Source organism: Argopecten irradians, chromosome 14 (genome assembly GCF_041381155.1).
Source record: "Argopecten irradians isolate NY chromosome 14, Ai_NY, whole genome shotgun sequence".
NCBI lineage: Eukaryota > Metazoa > Mollusca > Bivalvia > Pectinida > Pectinidae > Argopecten > Argopecten irradians.
Window position 1 is genome coordinate 5,414,137 of NC_091147.1, and position 17,409 is coordinate 5,431,545.

The 17,409-nt window shown below is 34.0% G+C and overlaps 1 protein-coding gene across 3 annotated transcripts in view; it reads left to right on the forward strand.

Moving 5' to 3' along the window:
- The first annotated feature begins 5 nt into the window (after positions 1-5).
- The window catches only part of LOC138307796 (RNA-binding protein FXR1-like), a 32,144-nt gene continuing 14,740 nt past the window's right edge, over positions 6-17,409 (forward strand). For all 3 annotated transcript variants that reach the window (XM_069248681.1, XM_069248682.1, XM_069248684.1), the window contains exons 1-9: positions 6-249; positions 8,568-8,620; positions 12,274-12,370; positions 12,974-13,131; positions 13,728-13,793; positions 14,019-14,112; positions 14,703-14,819; positions 16,379-16,546; positions 16,851-16,929. In XM_069248681.1, the coding sequence (XP_069104782.1) occupies positions 199-249; positions 8,568-8,620; positions 12,274-12,370; positions 12,974-13,131; positions 13,728-13,793; positions 14,019-14,112; positions 14,703-14,819; positions 16,379-16,546; positions 16,851-16,929 (883 nt within the window). In that variant the 5' untranslated portion in view covers positions 6-198. The remainder of the gene's footprint in view (positions 250-8,567; positions 8,621-12,273; positions 12,371-12,973; positions 13,132-13,727; positions 13,794-14,018; positions 14,113-14,702; positions 14,820-16,378; positions 16,547-16,850; positions 16,930-17,409) is intronic.

The window sequence follows — 17,409 nt, forward strand, 5'->3', positions numbered from 1 at the left end:
AGAAAATTTGTTGTTTGTGTCTTTGTGTCCTCCGTGAAATCAACAATTAGACGCATTTGTGAAAAAACGATCATCGCATATGCTTTGTTAAAGCGAGTTTCGGAAGATCAGACAGTGAATCACCCGATGTCAAGTCCAGACTATTTATATCATCGCCGATAAATCCGAATTTCCCATAATTCCTTTCTCTCATACAAAATGGAGGACCTTGTGGTCGAGGTCTGCGGCGCTAACGGGGCTTATTACAAGGTATAGACTACTATTATAGTGTGCATTGTTTAACTACCGATATGGTTTGTATGTAAAATACCCATTTGATTATATGCAGCGATGTATTGTTGACTGTATTCGCCATATCCCGTTTAGTATACCGTTACAACATTGTTTGCATAACGGTGTTTCTATCTGGCCGGCTCGGCGTCTCGTTTCACTTTCAGAAAACGTTTGGTAAGGTCTGATTTGGACAATATAGCCTTTTGTTAAAGGTTCAAATCTAACATAATCATATACAGGAATGTTCATGCTATTTTACTCTTACGATAGTTTCTGTAGTTTCCATGCTGGAATAGAAACATGCCCAAATGATGAGTCACGTCCTATCTTTCTTATCTGTTGATATCCAGCCTCACCAACATTTTCTTGTCATCGATCAGCAGCCTGTTTTAGATCTCAGACACTCTTAAGTTTTATAAGTCACAATCTGAAACATACGATTTTTCATTTACATGGATCAATATAGGTTTTAGGGAAAACTACCCTTTGTCAAAATAGGGGAAAAGTTTGTTAACACTAAGGTGAATTTGACATATAAAAGTTGGTCCACAATGTGTTTCTTGTTGCCTAAATATAGTGTCGTAAATTAACAATCTGATCGAAATACAGATCACTATTTCACATTATGTTAACTACATAACGTAGTGTATAATGGTGATCTCACTGATCTGTATTTTAATCAGATTGGTAAAATTTTGATAACTATTACTTTAAAAGGGGATTTTTAATGTAAGAGGGGGATTTTAGACAAGAGAAGTCTAGATTTGTCCCTGACTGGTGCATTTTATATAGATTATTAAAAGTTTTTTTTCTGCATAAGAATAATATTTTTTGGCTTTTGTATGAATATAGCTCAATATACTGAGCTAATTATAATGTTTCTTGTAATCTTTAAACATATAGCTGGAATTAAAATTATGTTTTGTATCTTCTGCCTTAAATTGAAAAGTCTAAATGAGATCAATTTTGTGTAATTATAAGAACCATTGTACTCACCAGTATATTCTACTGTTTGATTATCTCCCCCTAGCTGCCTAACCAATTTGGCAATATCATGCAGAAGAGCATCTATGGATACCTTTAGATCTGTTTATAGAGACCAAGGGTCTCCTAAGCTTAGAATTGTTTGTCTTGTTATCAAATGAGTCTGACTTATAATGTATTGCTCACCTCAACATTTAACATGTAATATTGCATGCAGTCATTATTGTACCAATGTGTGTTTAGTTTGTTGCCTGGATTAATTTCCTTGCTCTTGATGCTTCATATATCTTACAAGAATATAGCTGTCATAATTTTATGGATGTTAATGGTTTTCCTCTTTAGACTTTTTATGGACTTAGCGTCCTCTATTAGGAATAAGGAACATTGCTGTTGAATTCTTGGAAAATTTTTAAGAGAAAGTGAAAGTTGTTCCAGCACTGCCTTTATTGAAATTTATTATGCAAATAACCATTGATCATGATCAGTTCCTTGTCAGTGTCACAAACAATTGTTATATCATCGGTAATATTGATATACAGATGTATGATAAAAGAACAAAGTTTTTATCTTAATTTAAAAGAAAAATGTGGCATGATCGACACCAAAATGACTCTTTTATGTAACTGAATTTTAATTAGCAGAAAGATCTGACAATTTCAATTTCACGCCCACCATCGACCAACACCTTACAATTAATTATGATACATTTATATACTATAGTGAACACTTAGAATGCAATTTACACTTTTCTGAAGACATATACTGGTATGTAACAGATAAACTTACCTGTGATTAATTATTGTTCATCATACGACACCTGATAATAATTTTGGCTCATGACATTTCCATTGCTGTAAAATACACTTATATTCAGTGATTTACGGGATTAGCCTAGATGAAACTTCAGTCAAAAATATTTATATAAGTTATATAAAGTAAAAAAAACTTAACTTTTGACTGAAGTCTGAACTTTTGTTTCGAGAAATCGGAGCCTGGACTCGTGGTTTTCATGTGGGACCCACCAAAATTTTGAGAGTCCTATTTCTTTGTACTGGGACTGATCAAAATTTGAAAATTAGTTGTTCTGGACTCATCTTTAAACATCCTACATTAATTGCTGTTTACCAGCTTCTTAGAGCTGTGAAACAAATGTGCAATATTGTATAGAAAGGTTTTTAAAAAGTTACAATATAATATATATATGTGATCAAAGGGAATAATCCTGAATTATTTCATGAAAAATTCAATTAGGTATTCAAAAGTTTGAAATTTATGGGAGTTATTTTTATAATGACATTTTATGTATGTTCTTCTTTACAATGATATTATATGGTTATGGTAATAAGTGGCTCTACAATCTGACCACAGCACTAGCTATAGTGTAAGTCATACAGTCAGTTTATATAGCTCTAGCTATAGATCTAAAACAAATAGCAGATTTTGATATTTGAGTATTTGAATGGAATTGGAATATATTTGGACCTTAATGTCAAAGATCTTTGAAAATGATTTAAACCTGTACTTATTTTTCATTTACCAGGTAGTCAGTTTTAACAGACACACATTTAAAAGTGAATATGAATTTAAAAAAGATAAGATTTCAAATTTGCATAGTTTCACTTTATCATGTTAGAAACATTTTACCATTCATATGATTTGTTTCTTGTTTGGGTTAATATGGATATTTCATAAAAGGTGATTTTTGAATTATTTGTTTTCATGAAAAAGCGTCAATATTGTAGGTATGATCAAAATATTTGAAATTTATGGGAAGTTTATTGTTTATAATGTTTCATAGAACAATACATTTATGTATGTTCTTCTTTACTTGAATTATTTCATGATATTTATATGGTTATCGGGGGTAATTTTATGTATGGCTCTACAATCTGACCATCTGACACAGCACTAGCTATAGTGTAAGTCATACAGTCAGTTTATATAGCTCTAGCTATAGATCTGAAACAAATAGCAGATTTTGATATTTGAGTATTTGAATGGAATTGGAATATATTTGAACCTTAATGTCAAAGATCTTTGAAAATGATTTAAACCTGTACTTATTTTTCATTTACCAGGTAGTCAGTTTTAACAGACACACATTTAAAAGTGAATATGAATTTAAAAAAGATAAGATTTCAAATTTGCATAGTTTCACTTTATCATGTTAGAAACATTTTACCATTCATATGATTTGTTTCTTGTTTGGGTTAATATGGATATTTCATAAAAGGTGATTTTATATATATACTAAACTGAATGTAGGACAGATTAACACTTAATAGTACTACCGGGCATATGTTTTCTCGACTTGAAAAAAACTCAAAGTTATGAACTGATGGTCTAGAATAACATACCACAGTATATGTGTGCTTTGAATGTAAAAAACAATGAGCAATAAACTTGCATCATTCTGCTGAAGATTGATTTAAATTAAAACTGGAATGCCCCCAAAACCGTCTATGTTTAGCAATGATTCTGATAATAAGTGAAGAGAGGAAAATATTGAATATTGGTTTCAGCTAGAGCTACTAGGGACAGAGGCCCGCAGTAAAAGTGGTCTTTTGATATAGCCAGATGGACTTTATACATTTGAATAATGCCCTGTTGAAATTGGTCATTTGTGATCTTGGAAAAGTGATCATATTTAGCAGGTGGTCTTTATATATTGTACAGAGATCATCACATGGTCACTAAGGCAGATTTTGCTGTATAGTAAATTACTAGTATAATGGATGGGAGATTGTTATTATACCTGGTAAGTACCATATGCAATGGTCACTATATTCTTGTATATATATAATATCAGTGATTGTAAGTGTTTAGTACAGGATAAAGACACAGCTTTTATATAGTTATAATTAGTGGATGATGACATGCTTTATGACCAACAGTTGTATACAGATGTAGAGCAATATACTGATAAACACAGCAGATTATAGTACATCAGCTCAGTAAATACATTCCAGAGACAACTATAGTATCAAACACAGCAGATGAATTACCGTCAGATCATTGAATGTTACTAGTTACATGACGGTGTAACAAACTGACCACAGAAGTCGTTAAACTGTATAAGATGAAGAAAACTGTTGAGAGACTTCGTTCTGATAAAAAACATTGGGTTATAATTCTCTATTTACAGTAAAACACGGTTAAAACAAAACCGCCGGGGACCAACAGAATCGCTTCCTCATAAGCTTGTTATATAATGTTATAAACATATTATATTATTCTTGACGGGACAAGAAAACTACTAAGTAATAGCCATGAATTCATTGTAAGCGTGTTCGTTATAACCATGTTTTATGTACTGTAATTATTTAAAATGTACAGTCAGATATAGTTTAAGGATATAAAACGTTTTAGCTTATTACATGTTTTGTTTACATGTGTTTTGTTGATCATGTTTTATTGTAATCATACAATCAACAATTTGGTCAATCTCGAAGCCCATTTCCAGTACTAGATTGTGTAAATAACTTAACGGTATCATAGGTCAGCAGGGCCTGTATATGTAGTACACTTGAAATGTTTGTTGGATAAATGTTAGATCTGAACAGTTAGATGTATAGAGAGGAGAATCAAGGTATATGTATTATCATGTACGCTAGCTTAAAGGCTAACCCTATATGAAATAATATCTGGGGTTATTTTCTCAGGAATTACAGTTATGCCTATAGAGTGATTGCTTTAACAGTCTAATTTTGATTTCTAAGCTCTTCGATGTTTCTGGTATTGTTCAGTGGGATGGAAGCCGCTAGAAGGTATGACATGTGAATTTGGTAGATCTATAAATAGCTGGATTAATCATTAAATAGCCATGCGTTTTGATTTCAAACCACTGTAGCCTGTATGTATAGTGTTATGGCTATAGAGGTGTCTATCTCCCATATGCATACACCTTATAAATAGACTTTGGGCTGTCTGTACAGCTGGAGTATCCAGATTGTTATGGGGTGTCTGTGTGTATCAGGCCTGCTGTGTGTGTCACTGTACCACATGTGTTGGCTCCTGATTCCTCCCATGTACCCCTGGGGGAGGAAAGCTGCTCCTACATAGATACATGTACAACACTAGGTCACTACATGATATACAACAAGAAGCTTTAAGGCTTATATTAGAGTAACCCTAAGTTTTATTATCTTTCATGGTTTGTGGAACAGCTTCCATTTTTTTCCTTCTGCCTTGATCACCAGAGATATATTTTTACACTCATGCAGTCATATATGTTTATCACTCAAAATCTCTGATTTCATATCTTGTACGTAAACATTGCTGCTTCAGTTTAAGGTTATGTTTTTGGTGTTTTTGAAATCAGTTTCATTGCTAATCATGTTGATATACGAGCTCTCCCTGATTATAGCGACTTTCTGACCCTCCTAAGTTGGTATCCTGACACTTCAGATTATATCTGTAAGTGTAAGGACTTTCTGCCCCTTCTAACCTCCTGACACTTTCCCCTTCCCCCCTCTCCAAGAATTATATAGCTATCACTATTTATGTTTAAAGACTTTCTAACCCTCCCCACCCCCTGTCACTTCCCTGCCCTCTCCCCCTTCACCCAGATTATATATATAACTATCACTATTTATATTTGGAGACTTTCTGCCCCTCCTAACCCCCTGATCCTTCCCCACCTCCCCTCTCCCAGATTATATATAGCTGTCACTATTTGCATGTATTTAGAGACTTTTTTGCCCCTCCTAAACCCCCTGATCCTTCCCCCACCTCCCCCTCTCCCAGATTATATATAGCTGTCACTATTTGCATGTATTTAGAGACTTTTTGCCCCTCCTAACCCCCTGATCCTTCCCCCACCTCCCCTCTCCCAGATTATATATAGCTGTCACTATTTGCATGTATTTAGAGACTTTTTGCCCCTCCTAACCCCCTGATCCTTCCCCCACCTCCCCCTCTCCCAGATTATATATAGCTGTCACTATTTGCATGTATTTAGAGACTTTTCTGCCCCTCCTAACCCCCTGATCCTTCCCCCACCTCCCCCTCTCCCAGATTATATATAGCTGTCACTATTTATGTATTTAGAGACTTTTTTGCCCCTCCTAACCCCCTGATCCTTCCCCCACCTCCCCCTCTCCCAGATTATATATAGCTATCACTATTTGCATGTATTTAGAGACTTTTTGCCCCTCCTAACCCCCTGATCCTTCCCCCACCTCCCCCTCTCCCAGATTATATATAGCTGTCACTATTTGCATGTATTTAGAGACTTTTTGCCCCTCCTAACCCCCTGATTCTTCCCCCACCTCCCCCTCTCCCAGATTATATATAGCTATCACTATTTATGTTTAGAGACTTTTTGCCCCTCCTAACCCCCTGACCCTTCCCCCACCTCCCCCTCTCCCAGATTATATATAGCTATCACTATTTATGTTTAGAGACTTTTTGCCCCTCCTAACCCCCTGACCTTCCCCCACCTCCCCCTCTCCCAGATTATATATAGCTATCACTATTTGCATGTATTTAGAGACTTTTTGCCCCTCCTAACCCCCTGATCCTTCCCCCACCTCCCCCTCTCCCAGATTATATATAGCTATCACTATTTATGTATTTAGAGACTTTTCTGCCCCTCCTAACCCCCTGATCCTTCCCCCACCTCCCCCTCTCCCAGATTATATATAGCTATCACTATTTATGTTTAGAGACTTTCTGCCCCTCCTAACCCCCTGATCCTTCCCCCACCTCCCCCTCTCCCAGATTATATATAGCTGTCACTATTTGGATGTATTTAGAGACTTTTTGCCCCTCCTAACCCCCTGACCTTCCCCCACCTCCCCCTCCTCCCAGATTATATATAGCTATCACTATTTTATGTATTTAGAGACTTTTCTGCCCCTCCTAACCCCCTGACCCTTCCCCCACCTCCCCCTCTCCCAGATTATATATAGCTATCACTATTTATGTATTTAGAGACTTTTTTGCCCCTCCTAACCCCCTGATTCCTTCCCCCACCTCCCCCTCTCCCAGATTATTATATATAGCTGTCACTATTTATGTGTTTAGAGACTTTTTGCCCCTCCTAACCCCCTGATCCTTCCCCCACCTCCCCCTCTCCCAGATTATATATAGCTGTCACTATTTGGATGTATTTAGAGACTTTTTGCCCCTCCTAACCCCCTGACCCTTCCCCCACCTCCCCCTCTCCCAGATTATATATAGCTATCACTATTTATGTATTTAGAGACTTTTTGCCCCTCCTAACCCCCTGACCTTCCCCTACCTCCCCCTCTCCCAGATTATATATAGCTATCACTATTTGCATGTATTTAGAGACTTTCTGCCCCTCCTAACCCCCTGACCCTTCCCCCACCTCCCCCTCTCCCAGATTATATATAGCTATCACTATTTGGATGTATTTAGAGACTTTTTGCCCCTCCTAACCCCCTGACCTTCCCCACCTCCTCCCTCTCCCAGATTATATATAGCTATCACTATTTATGTTTAGAGACTTTTTGCCCCTCCTAACCCCCTGACCTCCCTATTTCCCTCCTAACCCCCTGACCTCCCCCCCCCCTCTCCCAGATTATATATAGCTGTCACTATTTATGTTTAGAGACTTTCTACCCCCCCCCCATTTATCTATTGACATATTGTCAGACGAGTATTTAATTAATTAAACTTATGCTGGTCATGAAATGTTACCAACTCAGTTCTTACCTCACCCACCCACATCTTCTGTAGAAAAGAGGCACACATCATTAAAAACCAATTAAACAGTGATCTGTATGATGTGCCAAACCAATTCAACTACATTTTGTGTGCTCAAATTAGCTGCAGGTCTGCTGTGCATGCACCTGAAACTAATGCTAACAAACTACTGGAATAAATCAGTAAATGTCATATACAATGTATACCAGGCCACAATAACACACACATGTACCTTATTTTTGGCAATCGTTTGACCTATATTTTACTATACCCTCCCACAAACCATCCACTCTCTTCAACAATTCATGTGGAACTCTGCCATCCATTACAGATATAAATTCCATCATATATATCAGAAGACAACAAAACTGAAAGATTTAATATAGATTTTATCATCAGTTTAATTAAACACCATATTGACCTAGCTCATGATTAATGGGTTGATAATTAATATTAATTAGAATAGACTAACAGAACTGAAATCATCATCTGTGTTCCCAAGATATTTATTTGTTTATATGTACTAAAACAGTTATGTCATATACTTGCAGGATGAAGAAATATAAATGCTTTCAAGTGTCTTGGTACTATTTGACACAAATGTTTTTGTAATTTTTAAAAATTATTTTCTTTTCCAGGCCTTTGTGAAAAACATAAATGAAGAAACTATCACTGTGCAATTTGAAAATGAGTAAGTTTCAACATATTTCAATCCAACTGTTTTACTGTATAAAGTCTGTTAATGTTTCCAAATACTGGATCAGTGTACTTGTGTACATGTTAAATGTGAACTTGTGTGGGGACAAAGGAACATCATGTATCATCTCAGGGACATATGTACATGTCTTATACTGATTAGTTATAATCTCAGGGACATATGTACATGTCTTATACTGATTAGTTATAATCTCAGGGACATATGTACATGTCTTATACTGATTAGTTATAATCTCAGGGACATATGTACATGTCTTATACTGATTAGTTATAATCTCAGGGACATATGTACATGTCTTATACTGATTAGTTAGTTATAATCTCAGGGACATATGTACATGTCTTATACTGATTAGTTATAATCTCAGGGACATATGTACATGTCTTATACTGATTAGTTATCATCTCAGGGACATATGTACATGTCTTATACTGATTAGTTATAATCTCAGGGACATATGTACATGTCTTATACTGATTAGTTATAATCTCAGGGACATATGTACATGTCTTATACTGATTAGTTATCATCTCAGGGACATATGTACATGTCTTATACTGATTAGTTATCATCTCAGGGACATATGTACATGTCTTATACTGATTAGTTATAATCTCAGGGACATATGTACATGTCTTATACTGATTAGTTATAATCTCAGGGACGTATGTACATGTCTTATACTGATTAGTTATCATCTCAGGGACATATGTACATGTCTTATACTGATTAGTTATAATCTCAGGGACATATGTACATGTCTTATACTGATTAGTTATAATCTCAGGGACATATGTACATGTCTTATACTGATTAGTTATCATCTCAGGGACATATGTACATGTCTTATACTGATTAGTTATAATCTCAGGGACATATGTACATGTCTTATACTGATTAGTTATAATCTCAGGGACATATGTACATGTCTTATACTGATTAGTTATAATCTCAGGGACATATATGTACATGTCTTATACTGATTAGTTATAATCTCAGGGACATATGTACATGTCTTATACTGATTAGTTATAATCTCAGGGACATATGTACATGTCTTATACTGATTAGTTATAATCTCAGGGACATATGTACATGTCTTATACTGATTAGTTATAATCTCAGGGACATATGTACATGTCTTATACTGATTAGTTATAATCTCAGGGACATATGTACATGTCTTATACTGATTAGTTATAATCTCAGGGACATATGTACATGTCTTATACTGATTAGTTATAATCTCAGGGACATATATGTACATGTCTTATACTGATTAGTTATAATCTCAGGGACATATGTACATGTCTTATACTGATTAGTTATAATCTCAGGGACATATGTACATGTCTTATACTGATTAGTTATAATCTCAGGGACATATGTACAGGTACATGTCTTATACTGATTAGTTATAATCTCAGGGACGTATGTACATGTCTTATACTGATTAGTTATAATCTCAGGGACATATGTACATGTCTTATACTGATTAGTTATAATCTCAGGGACATATGTACATGTCTTATACTGATTAGTTATAATCTCAGGGACATATATGTACATGTCTTATACTGATTAGTTATAATCTCAGGGACATATGTACATGTCTTATACTGATTAGTTATAATCTCAGGGACATATGTACATGTCTTATACTGATTAGTTATAATCTCAGGGACATATATGTACATGTCTTATACTGATTAGTTATAATCTCAGGGACATATGTACATGTCTTATACTGATTAGTTATAATCTCAGGGACATATGTACATGTCTTATACTGATTAGTTATAATCTCAGGGACATATGTACATGTCTTATACTGATTAGTTATAATCTCAGGGACATAAGTACATATGTCTTATACTGATTAGTTATAATCTCAGGGACATATGTACATGTCTTATACTGATTAGTTATAATCTCAGGGACATATGTACATGTCTTATACTGATTAGTTATAATCTCAGGGACATATGTACATGTCTTATACTGATTAGTTATAATCTCAGGGACGTATGTACATGTCTTATACTGATTAGTTATAATCTCAGGGACATATGTACATGTCTTATACTGATTAGTTATAATCTCAGGGACATAAGTACATATGTCTTATACTGATTAGTTATAATCTCAGGGACATATGTACATGTCTTATACTGATTAGTTATAATCTCAGGGACGTATGTACATGTCTTATACTGATTAGTTATAATCTCAGGGACATATGTACATGTCTTATACTGATTAGTTATAATCTCAGGGACATATGTACATGTCTTATACTGATTAGTTATAATCTCAGGGGACATATGTACATGTCTTATACTGATTAGTTATAATCTCAGGGACATATGTACATGTCTTATACTGATTAGTTATAATCTCAGGGACATATGTACATGTCTTATACTGATTAGTTATCATCTCAGGGACATATGTACATGTCTTATACTGATTAGTATAATCTCAGGGACATATGTACATGTCTTATACTGATTAGTTATAATCTCAGGGACATATGTACATGTCTTATACTGATTAGTTATAATCTCAGGGACATATGTACATGTCTTATACTGATTAGTTATCATCTCAGGGACATATGTACATGTCTTATACTGATTAGTTATATCTCAGGGACATATGTACATGTCTTATACTGATTAGTTATAATCTCAGGGACATATGTACATGTCTTATACTGATTAGTTATAATCTCAGGGACATATGTACATGTCTTATACTGATTAGTTATAATCTCAGGGACATATGTACATGTCTTATACTGATTAGTTATAATCTCAGGGACATATGTACATGTCTTATACTGTTTAGTTATAATCTCAGGGACATATGTACATGTCTTATATACTGATTAGTTATAATCTCAGGGACATATGTACATGTCTTATACTGATTAGTTATAATCTCAGGGACATATGTACATGTCTTATACTGATTAGTTATAATCTCAGGGACATATGTACATGTCTTATACTGATTAGTTATATCTCAGGGACATATGTACATGTCTTATACTGATTAGTTATCATCTCAGGGACATATGTACATGTCTTATTACTGATTAGTTATAATCTCAGGGACATATGTACATATGTTATACTGATTAGTTTAATCAGGGACATATGTACATGTCTTATACTGATTAGTTATAATCTCAGGGACGTATGTACATATGTCTTATACTGATTAGTTATAATCTCAGGGTCGTATGTACATGTCTTATACTGATTAGTTATAATCTCAGGGACGTATGTACATGTCTTATACTGATTAGTTATAATCTCAGGGACATATGTACATGTCTTATACTGATTAGTTATAATCTCAGGGACGTATGTACATATGTCTTATACTGATTAGTCGTCTGAGTATTTATATATCACATTTCACCATTAAATAAATCAATCAAATATCACCACATGTAATAAGATTTTACATACATATATATATATATATATTGGTTACCATATTTATTACTTATATTATAGAGATCAGTAAAAAACGAGAAGAGAAAGTCTTAAAAAGTAATTAATTATATTTGTTCTATCACATTATCAATGCATATATAATTGTATTTGATTAAACAGCTGGCAGCCAGAACAACAAATCAAATTCAGTTGTGCTAGACTTCCTCCAAAGATGATTGTAAAAAGGACAGATTACATGGAGGGAGAAATGGTGGAGGTAGGTGTAGTACACCATTCAGCTGTACCAGTGCCAATCGTTTAGGTGCAATGTGGGATTTCTACTTATGATTATTAAGTAATTCCCCCCTTACATTAATAATCTCCGATTACACACGAGTTAGATATCTCTGGTAAGGGGTATTAATGTTTACTATTGATGCTAAAGAAAATATGTTGAGTATATCCTATACACTAAAAGTATGTAGACATGTGTTTTATCGGTTGTGCAATGCTAGATTTTGTTACCTTAATGTTTGTCATATCAGGAGAGAGAGTGGATTTACTGTTATTTGTGCAGGAGATCTGTATAGCATATATAAACCCTATCACACAGAAAAAATGCCTGGCCAATCTGTTTCACCATTAAAACAAACTTTGTCATACTGTAGTTGAAACATTTTATGGCAATTATTCTTTCCAAATTATTATTTCTTGCAAAATTGAATTGAAATGAAAATTAATTAAAGCTAGAGCGAAATTGTTTGAACCTCGAGTCTTGTATAAATGAATACTCTTTTTCACAAGTATATAAATTTAAATGTCAATATCATTTTGGAGTGCATTTCTGTATCATATATCATGGTTATATGAATTTTTCCAGGTATTTTCCCGTGCCAATGAGGCGGAGGAGTATGGCTGGTGGCAAGCCCGTGTAAAAATGCTCAAAGGAGAGTTTGCTGTGTTGGAGTTCATAGGCTGGGATACGTCATCTTATACAGAAATAGTCCCTCTGGAGCGCATCAGGACGATGAACTCTAAGTAGGTCATAACCAAATGGGTCAAGGTCATACAAGCATATTTCTCACTGGAATAGACGTCCCTCAATAGAGGGTTAGGAAAATATATTCAAAGGTCATCAAGGTCATTAGGACATATATACTGAAATAGTTCCCTGTGAGATGAATAGGACAATGGACATAAAGTAGGTCATCTCCAAATAGGTCTAGGTCATAAGGTCATGTATATCATCTGGAACAGTTCATCTTTAGAATGTCAGGGAAATCCACCCAAAGGAGTTCAGCAGGAAAGAGTCACTTGGACACATCATTTCATACAGAGATAACCTAGAGGGGTCTTCACTCAATAAGTCACTTAAATGTACAAAAATACAATCATTTTACATACCTGGTACATAGAAGTAAATGCTAACGCCATTTACAAAATAGTTAAATTAGAGGAATTCACAATTGATATTAATGAGTTTTTAATCTACCAATCTCATACTTATGTATGTTAGGAGTGTTTAACAAAATGGTGAATATATATATATGTTGATAATAAATCATTTCTGTAATTTTAAGAATCATGCACTTTCATGTGATAAAGTTGACTGAACTGTGTGATTTTGTTTGCAGTAAACCTTTAACAAGCTCTAGCTTTAACAAGTATGTCATACAGGTTCCCATGGATTTACGCGAAATGTAAGTAACATTTCTGTGCTTTGAAAAATAAAACTGATGTTTAAACAAATTAATTATATTGTAAGATGTTTATACTTTGAAACTTTTATGCTTGTAAACAAAACATTTTATCTTAAAGTATCTCAAGAATTTGAAATCCTTGTTACATTGATACATGTGTGTGAAAACATGACTATTTATTGTGATATTTTCTAATGGTTATTTATTGTATTCCTGTAATAACAGCTGCAGAGATGAGAATGCTCACACAGAGTTTAAGAAGCACTGTAATGCCGTGTCCGTGGCCTACAATGACGATGATGGTACTCTAGTGGTGTTGGTAAGTATTCTATAATTGTATTGTTAAAGATGCTCCACAGCTGACAAATGGTATTTTTTTTTTACTATCAAAAAGGGAACAGACAATTTATTATTGTTCTTCAGTTACAAATGTTACTTACTTAACACCATTACCACCACTGAAAAGACTGAGCTTCTTATTTTACTTCAAATTAAAAATATGAAAAATAATTAATTGCGTCCCAAAAAAATTCTGTGGCACTATATCCTATATGGAATGAAGTACATGATTGTACATGCACCAATGGCGAAATAAATTATTTCATTCTATTTTTTGTGTTAATTAGGCATACATATATATATACACGATTAAACACCAATTATTGTTTAAATGATGAATATCATTTATGCTTTGTCAGCGATGGTGCATCTTTAATATATGGGGCTCTTCATCACTATTTAAAATCCTGCCCACATTGCCCACAGATGCTCATCAATAAAACTACTTCGCCAGTACAAATTTGGCCCAATGTTCAAATTGCCGCTGACAAATACAGTTCTATACAGTGTAGTTTCTCACAAAATGTCAGGCTGTGTTGCAGTCATTGTGGTATATAATTTTTATTTCAGTCAACAAGTGACTCAGTTATTAAGCGGGCGACAATGTTAGGGGATATGCACTTGAGGAATCTTAGACAGAAATTAATGCTGAAACAGAGGACAGAGGAGGCTGTCAAACGCTTACAGGTAAATTGATAGTTATACATACAAGCTGTTGAATGGTTACAGGTAAATTGATAGTTATACATACAAGCTGTTGAATGGTTACAAGTAAATTGACAGACATATATACAAGCTGTTAAATGATTACAGGAAAATTGATAGTTATATATACAAGCTATTGAATGGTTACAGGTAAAATGATAGTTATACATACAAGCTGTTAAAGGGATACAGATAGTTATACATACAAGCTGTTGAATGGTCACAGGTAAATAGACAGCTATACGTAAAAGCTGTTAAGCAGTTACAGGTAAACTGACAGTTATACATACAAGCAATCAAAGGTAAAAAAAAAATGCTTACAAGTTGGTTACAGAGTAACGATAACAAAGAGTTACAGGTAAACTTTATTAACAACATATTTACAGATAAATAATCAGTCAAGGTCATTTCACATAGGTAGTTATAGGAACAAGAACGGTTAGAGGTTAACAAATAGAGGTTATGATATAAAAAAATTACATCACAACCATTATGAGCCCGAGACTGCCATATTAACCCAAGGGCTGCATGCCAGAGGCTGATATCAGGTTAAGAGTTATTATAGGGTATGATATGATATCAAAATTGTCATATCATTACTTTTTTTATCACAAATTTTGAAGAAAAAAGTAATAATTCTAACAATTTAAGATATCTTTTTAAATGTATTGAGCAGATTCTACTTTACAATTAAATTTATAGTGAGATTTTACAAAATTTCGTCATTTAATACCTAGGCTAATTTAATGATGAGTTAGCGGAAGCGTTAAATATACAGAATATCCATTTATCATCAATGAAAGATTTTATGTATTTTAAGCAAAGTAAACAAGATCCTTGTGGAGGCTTACTATCACTTTATCAAACTTTATAACAAGAAATTTTGGTAAACGGGTTCATTTTAGAATGGTCAGGAATTAAGAATTTGACAGGAAAAAATATAGTGAAATGTTCAATTTGTTTCTGCGTCTCTTCTTCTTGACAGAAGCATGCAATTAATTTCTTGTGTATCCAAAATAATTGGTTTTTTGTGTTATCAATATGAATATTAATTTTTCAACAAAGTGGACAAAACTTGTGTTACCTAATCCTACCTTTAAGTCTCCAGTCAAATTATCACTATTTCTGATTTCTGTGGTTAAATTTATCATCGACACCGGTAACCAAATAGAAGCCACAGTACAAAAATCCGGATTACGTGATATTAGCCTGGGCTGATAATTCATATCAGCGTGTGCTATTAACTCATTTTGTCCGTGCTGATATGACTGCACAGACAGTGCTTGGATCTCATGAGTTAAATGTTCATTATCAGAGAAAAAAGTGTGATAAATACTTAAAAGCAACTCAATAAAGGTAAACAGATAGTTACAGATTTAATGTAAAATAATGTTCACAGATTAACGGCCAGTTTCAGCTAACAAAAGTGAAATTGTATATATGTATTAATAAGATAACTGTTATAAGTCATTTCATACTTGATGTAAATTTATCAAATTCTTTCAACTGACTGTTTTATTATGAGTTGTATAATGTTACAGAATACAAAGATCCGGTCAGGGTACATGGAGGAGTTTACTGTGCGTGAGGACCTGATGGGACTGGCTATTGGATCACACGGAGCCAACATTCAGCTCGCGCGACGGGTTGAGGGAATCTCAGCAATCGAACTTTGTGAAAACACATGTACATTCAAGGTTCATGGAGATGTAAGGGAATACTTTTTCACACACTAATTATCCAAAAGTTATACAGACATTTTTGCATTTTACTATTTGCAATTTATTAATTTCGCAATTCACTAATGTAGTCTTTGAATATGTCATTCACTTTATATGATGTGCTGTATAAAACCAGGAATTTTAACAATTTTGTAAGGTTTTAAGTTTTGTGAGATAGGGTTAATCAGCAAATTTAGTTAAATTAAATCCTACTAGAAAATTAGCAATTATACAATATATGAGAAATGGTACTATACAAAGATGTCATTTCAATATTGTATCTTTGTTTCAGTCACAAGAGGCTGTCAAAAAAGCCAGATCTATGCTAGAATATGCTGAGGAGACCTTTCAAGTTCCACGAGAGCTAGTTGGTAAGATATTTAGTGTCAACATATCATTTTACCCGTTATTCCTGGCTTCTTTTCTTCTCAACAGCAGAAACAAATAACATAATTTTAGAGATGGTAAACACATGTACTATCTAAAGAATGGTAGGGCTGAAACGATTAGTAATTTTTGTATTCGATTATTCGGTCACATGTAATCGATTACTAATCGATTAATCGTTTGAATTGAAGGCAACTATATTGTTTCACTACTGACTACTGAAAACGTCCGCCATGTTTTGTTATCAACTAATAATAACACCTACCGTATAATATGACAGAGGACATGCCTTATATAATATAAGCCTACCAACAAATAAGAATAGATTTATTAACAAAACAAACGTATTTTATCCCAAATAAGCTCTGAATTCCATTCCTGTATTGTCTTCCGTAACATCGTTTAAATCAAGTCTGCTAACCCGCTATTTTGACGTGACCTTCACACGTACGACTAATCAACCA